This window comes from Desmodus rotundus, chromosome 1, assembly GCF_022682495.2.
Source record: "Desmodus rotundus isolate HL8 chromosome 1, HLdesRot8A.1, whole genome shotgun sequence".
NCBI classification, from domain to species: Eukaryota; Metazoa; Chordata; class Mammalia; order Chiroptera; family Phyllostomidae; genus Desmodus; species Desmodus rotundus.
The window spans coordinates 54,425,211-54,442,332 of NC_071387.1; the positions used below are offsets into that span (position 1 = coordinate 54,425,211).

A 17,122-nucleotide genomic window follows, 5' to 3' on the forward strand; every position below is an offset into this window, starting at 1 on the left:
CTACAGTAGCTAAACTAAATTCACTCCCTCATTTGCTAACTCATTATCAAATTACTGCCAAATTTTAATTATCTTTGTTACTGAGGGAAGTAATGAAAACTGAAATGCACAAATAATGATGATAAACCACAACTTATTTTAGTACGCTATTCAAGTTTTTCCTCAATCAGGAACTTTTTATTAGGATTAATAAAATCAATTTTCTGCTTTTAAATGAGACAGTTAAACTGATTAAAATGCTAAGAATAAGAAAATCAAAAGCACCTGAGTAAGAAACTGCAACCAACCACTGTATTTCCTTTATTTATAGGTATGTTTTTGTTTTACTGTTTAAATAGGCTTGTGACAAATACATTATTTAAATTCAGTGTAAGACAAACTTACAAATCCTTTTATAAAATTATGATTCATGTCTTATAAGTTGATATAGCTCTTTCCTTATATTTCAGAACATTTTCCTGGATATACAAATACATACTGAAAGAGTGCTGAAAAATATATGACGTGGGAAAAAACTGAGACCCAGAAATATAATCTAACTTGCCTTGGTTTAAGAAGCTAGTTGCTATGAACTTTAGTTCTGGGAATGCTCTATCCTGATATTTTTTTTTCCCCATTGCATTGCACTGCCCTTACCCAGGCAAAAAATCATATCTAATCAGTGATGGAAAGCATCACTTATGGAGATACTGGTCCAAAGAAATGTAACTCAGTGTCCAAATATTTTCAGCTGAGAATTGAATTAAAATGGATTGCACCAGTGTTTTTTTTTGTTGTTGTTGTTAGTAATAAAACCTCTTCTGCTCTGGGTTTTAATCATGGGGAATGATATAAAACTTGACTTTTACATACACATACACATGCATGCATGCACAGGGGCATCTATGTGCGTTTCATTCTGTTAATGATGACCAAAGGAAAAAACTTAAATGTAATTCTCACCCATTTGTGTTAGCTTACCAGATTTGTGCTTCTTGTGTTTTGCTTTCTTTTTGATGATCAATAACTTATTCTGGATCTCAGGTTTGTATGACTTGAATGCAAGAGAATGAAGACCTTCACGCTTTCTCTGTAAGTTTTCACTCAAAACATCTTTTAATTTCTTTTTTTTCTTTTTCTTCTTTTTTGCTCTCATTTTAGTTAGCTTGAGTTTCTTGTGGCTCTGCAGTGACTGCTCTAGTAGAATATCCCTTACAACTTTGTGGCAGTTAATTTCTGGATGATCTCCGTGACTTCCATTTACATGTATTTGGCAAGACTTTAGAGCATTTTCTTTTAATGGACTGGGTTCAGGCTTTACTCTGGAAGCTTCACCATATCTTTCATGATTTTCTATAAACCTTATTTCACCTGGACTGAGAGGCTCTCCAAAGCCAGTAACTTCCCCTGGACTCCCTGGTTTCTCTAAATTTTCTTTACAACAATCAGTTTTCTTAATTTCACAGGGCCTATGAATTCTAATTTCACAGTTGGATTTCACTTCCCTTTCAACTGGGATGTCATGATTATCCAAGTTCATTTTTGCAGGGCAGCAAGTTGGATCAAAATTAATTTCTTGTTCTTTCTTGAAGGCAGAGGGCAGGCCTTCTTTACTACACCTATGTTCTCCATTACTTGTACTAAAATAGTCACACTTCAATTTCTCCAGTTTAATCCGAGGTACTCTTTGTATTTTAATGGGTGGAATTGGAAATTCTGGGGCCTGAAAAGGTCTTTGCTTGTAAATCCGTACATCTGCACCACAGAACTGTGGGAAATGTACATAAGCATTCTCCAAATAATCGTAACCAAGGATAACTTCCCTGCATTCATGAATAGGCTGTCCAAGTACAGCATCTTGAACTTCTTTTTGTGTTTCATACACAAAATCACAAAGACCCTTAAGTAACCACACTTTTTGCTGGAAAGGTAGTTCATGAAAAGGTTTTTCTTCCAATGGACTAACTTCTCCAAGAACTTTAAAAAACTGAGGACACAACCCAAGTTTCTCAGCACAGCTATTGGGATTCTCAGTCTGCCCTACAACAGTGTACCACTGCTGTACTTTCTGTCTCAGAGCTGCCTCCCAGGTCCTATAAGGCAAAGTAGGTCTTCGATGTAAGGTAGGTCTGCGATGAGGAGGACTTAATAGAGAAGTCATTATTTTAGATAAAAAAGCATTACACTGAGGCATCAGAAGACAACGTTCCAGTTCGTAAAAGACTATTTCTGGCAAATTTAGAATTTGCTGGGCTAAACAAAGGAAATGTCCAATAGCTGGAATTTCCCACATGGTCTCCATACAAGTTGGAGCTGCTTGAGCCAGAAGTTTTCTTTCCCATTCTTCCATTTCCTTTTGACTAGCTTCTTCTGCTTCTTTTCTCTCCTGCTCCCGAAGCCTAAAGAAAATTTAACAAAATATAGTATTATTGTTTAAAGTAGAGAATGACATAAAATAACAAATTTAAGTATGTCATGTTTATCTTTATTCAACTGGGCAACTGGCTGTCCAGTATTCAGTATCAGTACAAAGTGTCCCATTAGATGTACCATTTTTTTAGATGAAATTATACACATTTAACTTGATCATGAGTTTTATTGATAGAAGATTATCATTAACAGTATTGTCAAAGTGAATTTCTTAAAATGTGTATCAATTTCAAAATAAATGAAAAAAATTTAAAGCATGTTTATTAAACAAAAGCAGTTTAGTGCTCTCTAGAAGTAACATGACATCATATAGGAGCTGTTTATATCCTTTGAGCTTATAATTCCATTCCTAGTTTATACAAAGAAAATAATTCAACACAAGAAAGAAGTTATGTGTTGTCAGTGTTAACAAAACAAGAAAGAAGTTGTATTACACAACTGAAAAATAAACTGGCTGTATTATATAGCCTTAAAATTAAAATTATGAATAATATGTATAAACACAAAAATATCAGAACACAATACTTAATAAACAATAGCGATAATAAAAATGTGCATACAATGAACAATGACATGATAGCATGTAAAAAATAAATGCCTCCTAGGTTGATATAACTAGATCAAAAAATGAGCAATAGACATTTCTGCCAAGAGGGTATACAAATGAACAAGCACATGAAAAGATGCTCAGCATTGTCACCCATTAGAGAAATGTACATCAAAACCACAATAAGACACCAATTTAAATGCACTAAGATGACTATTATGAGAGAGAGCAAGTATTGGTAAAAGGGTGGATAAATTGGAAACTTCAGACACTGGAAAGGATGCAACTGCTTTGGAAAAGTGTTAAAAGCTTCTCAGAAGTTTAAACAGTGTTATCATGTGATCCAGCAATTCTACTCCTAGGTTTATAACCCAAATGAATTGAAAATTCATGCCCACACAAAAGCCTGTATGTAAATGTTCATAGCAGCATTACTGATATGAGCCAAAGAGTGGAAACACTCCAAATGTTCTATCAACTCCTGAATGAATAAAATGTGGCATATCCATAAAGTAGAATACTATTTGGCAATAAAGCAAATGAAGTGCTGATAGATACTACAACATGGATTAACCTTGATAACATGATACTAACTGAAAGAAGCCATCTACGGAAGTCCACATATTGTGTAATTCCATTTATATTAAGTGTTCACAAATCTACAGAGACAGAAAATAGAACAGTAGTTTCTTAGGATTGGGGAGGTCAGACAAAATAGTTTTGACAGTTCACATCTTTCTTTTCGGGGTGACAAAATGTTCTAAAATTGACTGTGGTGATGGTGGCACAACTCTGTGACTATACTAAGAATAACCTATTTTTACATTTTATTTAAAGTATATTTTATTGATTATGCTATTAGAGTTCTCCCATTTTTTTCTCCCCTTTAGCCTCCTCTGCCATGCACCCCTCCTACATCCAACATCCCCCCATCCCTTAGTTCATGTCTATGGGTTGGACACGTACGTTTTTTGGCTTCTCCATTTCCTATGTTATTCTTAACCTCTCCCTGTCTATTTGTACCTACCATTTATGCTTCTTATTCCCTGTACCTTTCCCCCTCATTCTTCCCCTCCCCACTGATAACCCTCCATGTGACCTCCATTTCTCTGATTCTGTTCTTGTTCTAGTTGTTTGCTTAGTTTGTTTTTATTTTTTAGGTTCAGTTGTTTATAGTTTTGAGTTTGTTGTCATTTATTGTTCATAGTTTTTGATCTTTTTCTTAGATAAGTCCCTTTAATATTTCATATAATAAGGGCTTGGTGATGATGAACTCCTTTAAGTTGACCTTATCTGGGAAGCACTTTATCTGCCCTTCCCTTCTAAATGACAGCTTTGCTGGATAGAATAATCTTGGATGCAGGTCCTCACCTTTTATGACTTTTAAACATTTCTCTCCAGCCCCTTATTGCCTGTAAGGTTTCTTTTCAGAAATCAGATGACAGTCTTATGGAATAACTGTTTCCTTTTCTCTTGATGCTTTTAAGATTTTCTCCTTATCTTCCATCTCGGGTAATGTAGTTATGATGTGCCTTGGTGTGTTTCTTCTTGGATCCAACTTCTTTGGGACTCTCTGAGCATCTTCCACTTGCATGTCTAGTTCCTTTGCCAGATTGGGGAGGTTTTCCTTCATTATTTGTTCAAATGAATTTTCAATTTCTTGCACCTCTTCTTCTCCTCTGGCACCCCTATGATTTGAATGTTGGAACATTTAACATTGTCCCAGAGGTCCCTAAGCCTCTCATTTGTTTCGAATACTTGTTTCTTCACTCTGTTCCAGTTGGATGTTTATTTCTTCCTTTTGTTCCAAATCCTTGAGTCCCAGTTTCCTTCCCTATACAGGGAACTGTTGGTTCCCTGTGTATTTTTATTTCACTTTGTATAGCATTCACTTCTACCTTTATTTTACAGCCATACTCAATCATTTCTGTGGGCATCCTGATTACCAGTGGTTTGAACTCTGCATTTGATAGGTTGGCTATCTCATCACTTAGTTCTTTTTCTGGAGTTTTTGATGTGTTTTTTCATTTGGGCCATATTTCGTTGTCTCAGTGCAGCTGTTACATTGTAAGGGGCAGAGCCTTAAGTATTCACCAGGGCAGGACAATCCACTTGGCTGTGTTGTGGTGTTGTATGTGGGGGAGGGCTCAGAAAGGGAACAGTGCTGCTTATTAGCTTACTCTGTTCTCGCCCCACTTTCCATCATTTCTCACAAGCAGATTGTGCCCTTTCAGGTGCTGATTCCTAGGTGGGTGGGCTTGTGTGACTTCTAGGATTCTGTGGGCCCCTCCAACAGACTCTCCTGTGAGACTGGGAGTTTTTGCTGCTGCTGCAACCCCCACATATTTTTACAGTCAGAGGTTTTGAGGCTTTAGTTTCCTGCACTGGAACTCTGGGTTGTACAGTCTGTCTTGCTCCCCAATTGTTCCTCCTGGCTTATCCCCAAGCGAATGTAGGATATTATGGTCTGCCAGCCACCTCGTTTGCCCCAGAGAGCCAGCTGCTGCCTTGTCGTGTGCCTGCTCTGCCCTGGCTGCCCATCTCTGCCCCTCCCCTACCAGTCTGGATGAATGTTTCTTCTTTAACTCCTTGGCTGTCAGACTTCCATACAGTTTGATTTTCTGGCAGTGCTTCTTGACTTTTGTTTTTAATTTGGTTGTTATCCTTCTTTTGGCTGTGTGAGGAAGTGAAGCATATCTACCGACACCTCCACCTTGGCCAGAACCTGATTTTTATACTTTAAATAGGTGAATTGTATGGTATATGAATGTTATTTCAATGAAGCTGTATAAAAAAGAAATTAAGCATATAAAGTTTGGGGGAAATTGGAATAATAAGAAATGAGGAAAAATATAATAATTTATCTTATTCTTAATTATTTAAGAATGAGAATGCTTCCTCTAGCAATGAAGGATAAAAACAATGAAATGTGACTATTCTTGAGTTTTAAATGAAAACTGAGGTATGTCTGACATTCGTTATTTTTTTGTACTATCATATTGTAATTTGTTAAAACAAATACACAGTAAAAACACTATTTTAGAAATATTTGGATGTTCTCTTTTGTTGAACAAGCATACTTTTATATTTTTGGCTGAGAGGTCATACTGTAACTATCTTGCTATTACAGATAGATTATCTAATCAAATAGTCCTAGTTCATTAAAAAAATTAAACTGCCATTTGTGTTTGACATTTACATATTGACTACATCTGAACACCCAAAAAATGATAGATATTCTTTAAAATTTTTGCATTTTTTTCAAATGGTATTACAGTTTTGAACCGCTTTAAGTTTTACTGAATGAGGGTGGTGGTGGGCTGGCAGAATCTAGCTTCTATACAAAGCTGGAACTCCAAAATCCCACATAATCAGTAGAAGGGTATACTAGAAACCTCAGTCCCTTCCCTTCTCCCCAGCTAGGGTACTGCAAGAAAAACTGTCTTCACAAATAGAAGTGGTGAATGGAAAAAAAAATCCTTAGAATTTATAACTATAAGCTGAATCTCATGTGAATTTTTTTGCCCATATTCGTATTTCCAGGGTGCTCAGGAAAACATCACACTAAGAATGAGTTTAATGTGGTCTCATTCCAAAACTGTTATCAATGACTTGAACAGAAAAAAAAATTAAACTCTTGAGGCATGCACCTTAAACCTAGATCTTCAAAAACTCTCACTGATACAACCACAAGAAATGAGTACACAGTCAAAGATAACAAAATATATAAATAAATAAGGTACCATGGAGGAACAGGAAAAAATATATAATCCACAAAAACTTTACAGGACATGGAAAAAAATTAAAAACATAGGTAAAGTGAAGATCATAAAAAACAGGGCAGTTTTGAAAAAGAACTAAAAGAACTTCTAAATATCAAAAGTACAAAAGTTAAAAAAAAAATTTATAATAAGCTCCTCGACAGCAATAATGAAAGCCAGCAGACAATGAAATATCTTTAATAAACTTAAAAAGTAACTATCAATGTAAGTTTCCACTACGAGCAAACATAAATTTCAAAGATGAAGACAAACAAAAACTTACATGTGATACACAGAACCCCACCTATAAGAAATTCTAAAGGATGTATTTGCACATCAGATGGAAGGACAGAGATCCTTTACTGAAGATCAGAGATGGGAAAAGACCAAAAAAAGTGGTATAGGTTAGTAATAGGTTAATCTATACAGACATGGCATAAAACAATACTTGTAAGTTTAAAACAAAGACAGAATTTTAGGTTTAATATTTTATTACTATTTTTAGAATTATATTTTATTGTCTATGCTATTACATTTGTCTCAATTTTCCCCCTTTGTCTCCTTCTACCGAGTTCCCCCACACTCTCTCAGGGACTCTCCATACCACTGTCCTGTTCATGGGTCATGCATATATGTTTCTTGGCTAACCCATTCACCTTCTTGCAAGAGTGCCCACCTCCTTAATCCACTTTTACAGCTGTCAGTCTGTTCCATGTTTTTATGCCTCCAACTCTATTTTGCTTGTTACTTTATTTTGTTCATTAGAGTACACATATAAGTGAGATCACATGGTATTTGACTTTCACTGACTGGCTTATTTCACTTAGCGTAATTCTCTTCAGGTCCATCCATGATGTTGCAAAAGTAAGAGTTCCTTCTTTTTTACTGCTGCATAGTATTCTGTTGTGTAAGTGTATCACAGCTTTTTTATCCATTCACCTACTTATGGGCACTTAGGCTGTTTCTAGATCTTGATTATTGTAAATAAGACTGCTATGAATATAGGGATGCAGATATTCTTTGGAATTGGTGTTTCAGGATTCTCAGGATATATTTCCAGAAGTGGAATTGCTGGCTCAAAAGGTAGCTCAAAATCTTTTTAAGGATCTTCCATATTGTTTTCCACAGTGGCTGTACCAGTCTGCATTCCCACCAACAGTGCACTAGCATTCCCTTTTCAACTTATCCCCACCAGCACTTGTTTTTTGTTGATTTACTGATGATAGCTATTCTGGAAGGTGTGAGGTGACATCTCATTGTGGTGTTAATTTGCATATCTTTGATGAATAGTGATGGTGAGCACATTTTCACATGTCTATGGGCCATCTGTATGTCCTCCTTGGAGTAGTGTCAATTCTGGTTAAGTCTACCCATTTTTTAATTGGGTTGTTGGTCTTCCTGGTATTGAGTCATGTAAGTTCTTTATATATTTTGGAAATTAAATCCTTATAAGATGTACCATTGGCAAATATGTTTTCCCATACAGTGAGCTCCCTGTTCATTTTGAGGATGGTTTCTTTAGCTATGCAGGAGCTTTTTAATTTGATGTACTCCATTTGTTTATTTTTTCCTTTGTTTCCCTTACACTAGGAAAAACGTTGGCAAAAATCTTGCTAAGCAAGACATCTGAAATTTTACTGCCTAAGTTTTCCTCTAGGAATTTTATGGTTTCATGACTTACATTTAAGTTTTTTATCCATTTTGAGTTTATTCTTGTGTACAGTGTAAGTTGGTTGTCTGGTTTTATTTATTTATTTTTTTTGCATGTACCAGTCTAGTTTCTCCAACACCATTTATTGAAGAGATTATATTTACTCCATTATATGCTTTTGTGTGCTTTGTCAAATATTTATTGACCATGAAAACGTGGTTTTATTTCTGGGTGCTCTGTACTGTTCCATTGATCTATATTGCCTGTTCTTATGTCAGTACCAGGCTGTTTTTATTAGTGACCTTATAGTATAGTTTGGTATCAGGTATTGTGATACCTCCAAGTATGTTTTTTCTCAAGATTGCAGAGGATATTTGTGGTCTTTTTAGGTTCCATATAAATTTTTGATATATTTGTTCTAGATTTATGAAATATACTATTGGCATTTTAATAGGAATTGCATTGAATCTATAGATTGCTTTGGGTAGTATGGGCATTTTAACGATGTTATTTCTTCTAGTACATGAACATGGTACACAAAGTTGGTCTGGAAAAAGTCCAGCCATTCATTATTAGTAAAACAAGAACAGTTTACACAACACCAATGTAACCTGGCAGTCAAGCAGAGTGGACTGGAAGGCACATGCATGAACAATGACAACTCCACTGTAGTAGTCAGTGGGGGTAAGAGACACTATTGAGTGAGCATGTCTACTGTGTGGCCATGGCATTCAAAATGACTGAAGGAGTAGAACAATGAATTTGCATCAAATTTTGCGTTAAGCTTGAACATTCCTCAGTGGAAAATATTCAGATAATTCAGATGGCTTTTGGGAACAATGCAATGAGTGCAGTGCAATAAAAGTGTGCTGCAAACGCTTCAAAGATGGTCAAGAATCTGTTGAAAGTGATCCACACTGTGGAGGCCCGAAACAAGCAAAACACCTGAGAATGCTGAACATGTATGGGTGCAATGAACCAAGATTGGTGAATGACAGTGTGAGACCCAGAAACTGATCTGGGGATTCCCAAAACTACCACGTCTGAGATTTTGATGCAGGATCTTAGCATGATAAAAGTGTTGTGGCAAAATCTGTTCCACAGCTTTTGGTACCAGAGCAGAAGGAACATCATGCTGCAGATGCTAACTGATTTGATTCAAACTGCTACCAATGATATAGACTTTCTCAAGAAGGTCATAATAGGAGATGAATTTTGAGTCCACAACTATGATGCCGATGAAAATCACAATGAGATATCATCAGAAACAAAGGCTCAGTGTCCCAATGGAATTCACCTGGTTCTCCATGCCTAAAGAAGGTGTGGCAAAGTCACACCAAGATAAAGACCAGTTAACTGTGTTTTTTTGATTCGGAAGAGAAGAGATTTCAGACCATTGATGAGATTCAGGAAAATACAATAGGGCAGCTAATGGTAATTCCAACAAAGGATTTTACAAAGTGTTTTGAACAGTGAAAGAGACGCTGGGAGAATTGTGTGAGGTTGCAAGGTGCCTACTTTGAAGGAAACTGAGGCATCATTATCCTATGTACAGTGTTTGTTATACCTTGTATCTTCTTCAATAAATGCCTATTTTTCATATTGCATGGATGGATACTTTCTGGACAGACCATGTGTGTTTCTCCACTTATTTGATTTGTGAATATTGTACCAACCTTGCATCCTCTGGGTAAATCCAACTTCATCGTGGTGTATATTTTTAATGTATTGATGGATCCAGTTTCCTGTATTTTGTTGAGGATTTTAGCATCTATATTCAGTAAGATATTGGCCTATAACTTAACTTTCTTTGTTGTATCTTTGGCTGGTTTTGGAATTAGGATAATACTGGCCTCATAAAAAGAGCTTGGAAGTCTTAACCTCTTCTTCAATTTTTTTGAATAGTTTAAGGATAGGTGTTAGTTCTTTGAATGTTTGGTAAAATTCACGTGTGAAGCGATTTGGTTTAGGACTTTTGTTTCCTGGGAGTATTTTTATTACTACTTCAATTTCACTAGTTATCTGCTTATTCGGTTTTCTGCCTCTACCTGATTCAGTTTTGTATCAGGAATACGAGATTGTATGTTTCTAGAAATTCATCCATTTTGACTACATTGTTCAACTCCTTAGCATATAGTTGTTCATAGTGTCTTATCACAATCCTTTGTATGGCTGTAATATAAGTTGTTACTTCCCTTTCACTTCTGATTTTATTTATTTGGGTCCTGTTTTTCTTGATAAGCCTGGTTAAAGATGTGTCAGTTTTATCTTTTCAATGAAGAAGTTCCTGGATTCATTGATCTTTTCAATTGTTTTTTAGTCTCTATGTCATTTATATTCACTCTGTTCTTAACTGTTTTCTTCTTTCTACTCACTCTGGGATTTGTTTTTTGTTTTTCTAGTTCTTTTAGATGTAGGGTTAGATTGTTTGAGATTTTCCTTGTTTCCTAAGGTAGGCCTGCAAGGCTATGAACTTCCCTCCCAGCACTGCTATCGCTGTGTCCCACAGATTTGGGGTTGTTGTGTGTTCATTTTCATTTGTTTGCAGGTAGTTTTTTTCTTCCTTGCTGTCATTGATAACATTTGTTATGCAGTAACATACGATTTAGCCTCCTTATGTTTGAATATCTTTGAATTTTTCATTGAGGTTGATTTCTAGTTTCATGCCATTGTGATCTGAAAAAATGGTTGATATGATTTCAACCTTCTTGAATTTGTTAGGACTTATTTTGTATCTAACATGTGGTCTATCTTTGAGAATGATTGATGTGCACTTGAGAAAAATGTGTATTTTGCTGCTTTGGGATGAAATACTCTGTAAATACCAGTTAAATCCATTCACTTGTGTGTCATTTAAGGTCACTGTTCTCTTATTTTTTGACTGGGAGATGTATCCAATGTGGGGTGTTAAAATTCCCTTCTAAGACTGTAATGCTGTCAATCTCTTCCTTAATGTCCACCAAGATGTTTTAATTATATTTAGTTATTCCTATATTGGGTATATATATTTTTACAAGGATTATATCCTTTTGTTGGTTTGATTTCTTTAGTATTATTAGTCACCTTCTTTGTCTCTTGTTATGGCTTTTGACTTGAAATCTATTTTGTTAGCTATAAGTATTGCTACCCCAGCTTTTTTTATTTGTTTGTTTCCATTTGGATGGAATATTTTTTCCATTCCTTCACTTTCAGTCTTTGTAAATCTTTTGTTCTGAGTTGGGTCTCTTGTAGACAGCATATGTATGGGTCGTATTTTCCTCATCCATTCAACTACCCTATGTCTTTTGATTAGAGCATTTAATCTACTTACATATAAGGTTATTTATAGGTATTTGTTCCTTGCCATTTTTTTCTTTATACCTATGCTCCTCTATTTCTTCTTCTTAAAGTAGTCCCTTTAACATTTCTTGCAATGCTGGTTTGGTGGTAATGAACTCCTTTAGCCTCTTTTTCTTTTTTTCCTGAAAGATGTTTATTTTGTCTTCAATTTTAAGTGATAGTTTTAGTTGCAGGTCCTTGCTTTACATTACTTTGAATACTTCATGTCAATCCCTTCTGGTCTGAAGTGTTTGTGATGAAAAATCAGCTAACAGCCTTATACAAGCTCCCTTGTGGGTAACTGCTCTTTTGCTGCCTTTAAAATTGTTTGGTTGTCTTGTAACTGTCATTTTAATTATGATATGTCTTGGTGTGGGTCTCTTTGGTTTTATCTTGATTGGGACTCTCTGTGGTTCCTGAACTTGGGTGATATTTTTCCTTCACCAGGTTAAAGAAGTTTTCTGTCATTACCTCTTCAAAAAGATTTTCTATCTCTTACTTTCTTCTCCTTCTGGTACCCCTATGATGCAGATATTGTTAATGTTATTCCAAAGTTTTCTTAAACTATCCTCGTTTTTTTTAAGTCTTTTTTGTTTTTGTTGCTCTGATAGGGTGTTTTTTTTCCTATATTGTCTTCCAAATCACTGATTCAATCCTCTGCTTCATGTAGCCTACTTTTAATTCCTTCTAGTGTATTCTTCATTTCCGACTAATTCTTATTCATAGTTTCTATGTCCTTTTTCACGCTGATGTAGTTCCCACCAAGTTCCTGCAGTTCCTATAATGTTCCTTCTATTTCTCACTAAGATCCTTGTGCATTCTTATAACCATTACTTTGAACTCGATGTCTGATAAATTGCTTGCCTCCGTTTCATTTGGATCTTTTTCTGGAGGTTCCTCCTTTCTTTCATTTGGGGGTTCTTTGTCTCCCTAATTAATTGTGTCTTTGTGTTTGTTCCTATGTATCAGATCTGCTTTGACTCCCAATCTTTGTGGGGTAGCCTTATGTGGTAAAAGTCCTGTGGGAGCCAGAAGGGCAGTCTTCTTGATCTTGAGTTGGATGCTCTAAGAATGTCCCATGGGAAGGTAAGGTTCATGTGGGCTCTCCTGATGTAATTGGGTCTTGTTTGCTGTTGGCCCATTTATGGGTGAAATCTCCTCCAGCTGACTGAGAGAGAAGCTTAACCTCAGCCAAATCTTGAAAGCTGTTGTACAGGTGCTGACAAAACAAAACAACACAAAGAACAAAACAAAAACAAGCAATAAACCCTAACTACAGCATAAACAACAAGAGAGAGAGAACATGAAAGGAGAAAAGAAAAAAATACAAGAAGACAAAAGTAAGGAAAGATTATGAGAGGAAAGAAGGAAGAGAAAAAATGAAAGGAATAGAAAGAAAAAAAATTGGAAAAAAGAACAAAGAGAAAGACCAAATAAGGAAAGGAGAGGAAATAGAGTAAGAAAAGAGTAAAATAAGAGATATAAAAGAAAAAGAGGAAAAATATTACAAAAGTAAATAATAAAAAAGCTATGCAATAGAAAAGGTAATGAAAATAATGAAAAAGAACTAAGTAGAATTCGTCTCAGCGGAATTCAGTGCCTTCCTGCTGAGATCTCCCTTTGGATATTGCTCTGATGTCTGAAACTGGTGTAACCAAAGTCAGATGCTGTCCACCTGTGGCCCTCAGTAGCCTCTTTGAAGCTGTAAGTGACCCACAGCTTGTGGCTGCCTCCACCTGGCTGAGCTGCACACGAGAGAGGCCGAGCTGCACTCCAAGGCTGTCTTTTACCAGCACAGGCATGGGGTGTGTCAGCAAATGTCCCAAGGCAGGATCTACCTATGCCTGCCTCTGCCCGCTCTCAAGCAGTCAGTCTTAGTCACTGAAATGGCTGTTTCTGAAAGGGCTTCTGGCAGACTCAGGAGGTTGGGAATCTCTGGACCTCCCATGAGAGGGAGGTACCGTTTGGACTTCAGGGAAGTTGGTGGGTGTGATCCTCTGCCCCAGAGACATAGGTCTGTGTCTTTCCCGGATTATTTCCATGAACTCAGCAAGGTAGAGACCTTAGTAGGCAGATAGGTGGGGCCTCCAGAGCACAGAGTTTGGGTCTGTCAGAAACCAGGAGGGCATTTCTGTCAGCTCTCCATGAGGGGAAAATGCCAGTCCTGTTCCTGGGAAAGTATAGGGAATGACTATGTCCCAAAGGCAGTCTCTGACACTCCCTCAGTGAGCCTATATTCCTGTCTCTTCACCATGGATTAAGATGTATGGGAGGGTGAGTGGGATTCCAGACAGTGAGGCAAATGGTACCCCAGAGAATGGGGTAATTGCTTTCCCCCAGGCTAATTCCCTGGGGAGGGGCTTACACTTCTCAAGAAAAATGACTGCTGTGATATCAGGTCATAACCTTGTACAGGGATCCCTGGCAGCCACTCCCCCACTTCTCTCCTCAATGTCTCCAACTCTAGACTCTCCTCAGGCACTTCCAGTCTGCACTACCCTCCCTTCACCCAAGCCCAGGAGGAGTGTCTGCAAATGGAAAACTTATGCTTGGCCCCTTAAAAAAAGTGCCTTTGTCTGCAGTGGGCTCTGAGACAAGATAAGATTAAAATACGTTATAACAGCAGGAAATAAGCTGGACAAAAACTGATTCAAGTTAAGTGTTCTAATGTGCTTGTATTAATGAGAAAGAGGGTAAAATACTAATTTTAGGCTTTTGCAAGTTAATTATGCATGTGAAAATTTCTAGAGTAGCTACTTAAATAATAGACTTGATAACAGTCAAGTTAGTAGAGACGGAAACATAAAAGAAAAAATAATGTAATAATCAAATTTGGTGGGATGCAGACAAAGCCATATTTTGAGGGAAATTTATAGATTAAAAAAGTGTATTTAGTTAATAGAAAAAGTTGAAAATCAAATATATATGCTTATTAAAAGAAAACAAACTAGAAAAACCCCCAGCAAATCAAACCCCCAAAATGGAAAGATGAAAATAAAGGGCACAAAAAGAAAAAGAACTCATGGGCATGAGCAATAATGTGATAACTGCAGGGGTTGGGGATGGTGGAGGTGGAAGAGAGTATGGGGGGAATAAATGGTGATGGAAAATAAGATAAAATAAAAGAAAATAAAAAGCAGAAATCAATGAGCTAGAAAACAATATATGATAGAAAACTAATAGAATTCAAAAGTTGGTTCTTTACGAATATTAATAAAAATGAAAGCCCCTTGGTAGTACTAATCTAGAACACAACACACACACACACACACACACACACACCCAATACCAGAAATGAAAATGGGCATATTGTATAGATATAAATGATGTAAGGACATTATGAGCAACTTTATGCCAAGAAAGAGCTTAAATGAAACATACAAATTTATGGAAAAAAAAATAAAACACAGAAAGAATGAAACTAAGAATATTTCTATATCTATTAAAGAAACAATATAACTTAAAATCTTCCCACACAGAAAAATTAGGGTCTTAAAGTCTTCACTACAAGAATTCACCTTGGACTTCTGTTCAAGATGGAGGCATAGGTAGATGCGCTTCACTTCCTCGCACAACAAAAGGATAACAAGCAATTTAAAAACAAAAACAAGCTCTGGCTGGTATGGCTCAGTGGACTTAGTGCAGGCCTGTGAACCAAAGGGTTGCTGATTCGATACTTAGGGCACATGCCTGGGTTGTAGGCCAGGATCCCAGTAGGGGGCATGCAAGAGGCAACCACACACTGAGTTTCTCTCACAATCCTCCTTCCTTTCCCCTCTCTGTAAAAATAAATAAATAAAAATAAAAAACAACCAGAACTGCCAGAAAATCAAATTGTGTGCAAGGAGTTAAAGAAGAAACATTCTTCCAGACTGGTAGGAGGGGTAGAGATGGGAAGCCGGGGCATTGAGGACGTGCAACAAGGCGGTGGCTGGTAGACTGGGAGGGCAAGGCAGTGGCTGGTGGACTGTGATACCCCATATTCCCGTGTGGATAAGCCAGGAGAAACAACTGGGGACCGAGACAGATGGTATACCCCAGAGTTCCAGCATAGGAAACTAGAGTCTCAAAACCTCTGACAGTAAAAACCTGAGGGGGTTGCGGTGGCAGGAGAAACTCCCAGTCTCACAGGAGAGTCCATTGGAAGGGCCCACGGGACCCTAGAACTCACACAAGCACATCCATCCAGGAAGCAGCACCTGAAAGGGTACAATCTGCTTGTGGGAAGGGATGGAAATGACTGAAAGGAGGGTGAGACCCAAGCAAGAAGCATTGTTCCCTCTCTAACCCCTGCCCCACATACAGCACCACAATCCAGTGAAGTGGGTTGTCTTGCCATGGTGAATACCTAAGGCTCTGCCCCTTACAACGTAAGAGCTGTGCTAAGACAAAGAAATATGGCCCAAATGAAAGAACGTATAAAAACTCCAGAAAAAGAACTAAGTGACAAAGAAACAGACAACCTATCAGATACAGAGTTCAAAACACTGGTAATCAGGAAGCTTGCAGAAATCATTAAGTATACCCACAAATTAAAGGAAGTGAGGGCTACACAAAGTTAAATAAAGAAAAATATATAGGGAAACAACATTGAAGGGAAGGAAATCGGGACTCAAAAAAGGATTTGGACCAGAAGGAGGAAATAGACATCCAAATGGAACAGAATGAATAAACAAGTATTCAAAAAAAGGAGAGATTTTGGAACCCCTGGAACAACATTAAACATTCCAACATCCAAATAATAGGGGTGCCAGCAATTTACAATAGCCAAATACTGGAAGCAACCGAAGTGCCCATCAGCAAACGAGTGGATCCAAAAACTATGGTATATTTACACAATGGAATTCTACGCAGCAGAGAGAAAGAAGGAGCTTATACCCTTTGCAACAGCATGGATGAAACTGGAGAGCATTATGCTAAGTGAAATAAGCCAGGAAGTGAGGGACAAATACCATATGATCTCACCTTTAACTGGAACATAAGCAATAGAAGGAAAAAGCAAACAAAATATAACCAGAGACATTGAAGTTAAGAACAATGTAACAATAGCAAGGGCGGGGGTGGGGGGTGGGGGCGGGGACAGTGGGTAGAGGGGATTACAGGAACTACTATAAAGGACACATGAACAAATCCAAGGGGGAGGGTGGAGAGGGGGGAGGGAAGTGGGTTCACCTGGGGTGGGGTGAAGGGATGGGGGAAAAGGCATACAACTGTAATTAAATAACAATAAATAAATTAAAAAAAAAAAAAAAAAAAGAAGTACAAATTGGTAGTTACAGAATAGTCATGGAGATGTAAAGTACAGCAGAGGGAATACAGTCAATATTTTAATAACTGTGGGTCAGATGGGTATGAGATTTATTGGGATGATCACTTAGTAAGTTATATAATGTCTAATCACTGGGGTGTACACCTGAAACTAAGATAATATTGTAT

The 17,122-nt window shown here is 37.1% G+C and overlaps 1 protein-coding gene across 4 annotated transcripts in view; it reads right to left on the minus strand.

Moving 5' to 3' along the window:
* BRD10 (bromodomain containing 10) overlaps positions 1-17,122 on the minus strand; it is a 136,336-nt gene that overhangs the window by 78,468 nt on the left and 40,746 nt on the right. For all 4 annotated transcript variants that reach the window (XM_045193617.3, XM_024558413.3, XM_045193616.3 and 1 more), the window contains one exon: positions 961-2,378. In XM_045193617.3, the coding sequence (XP_045049552.2) occupies positions 961-2,378 (1,418 nt within the window). The remainder of the gene's footprint in view (positions 1-960; positions 2,379-17,122) is intronic.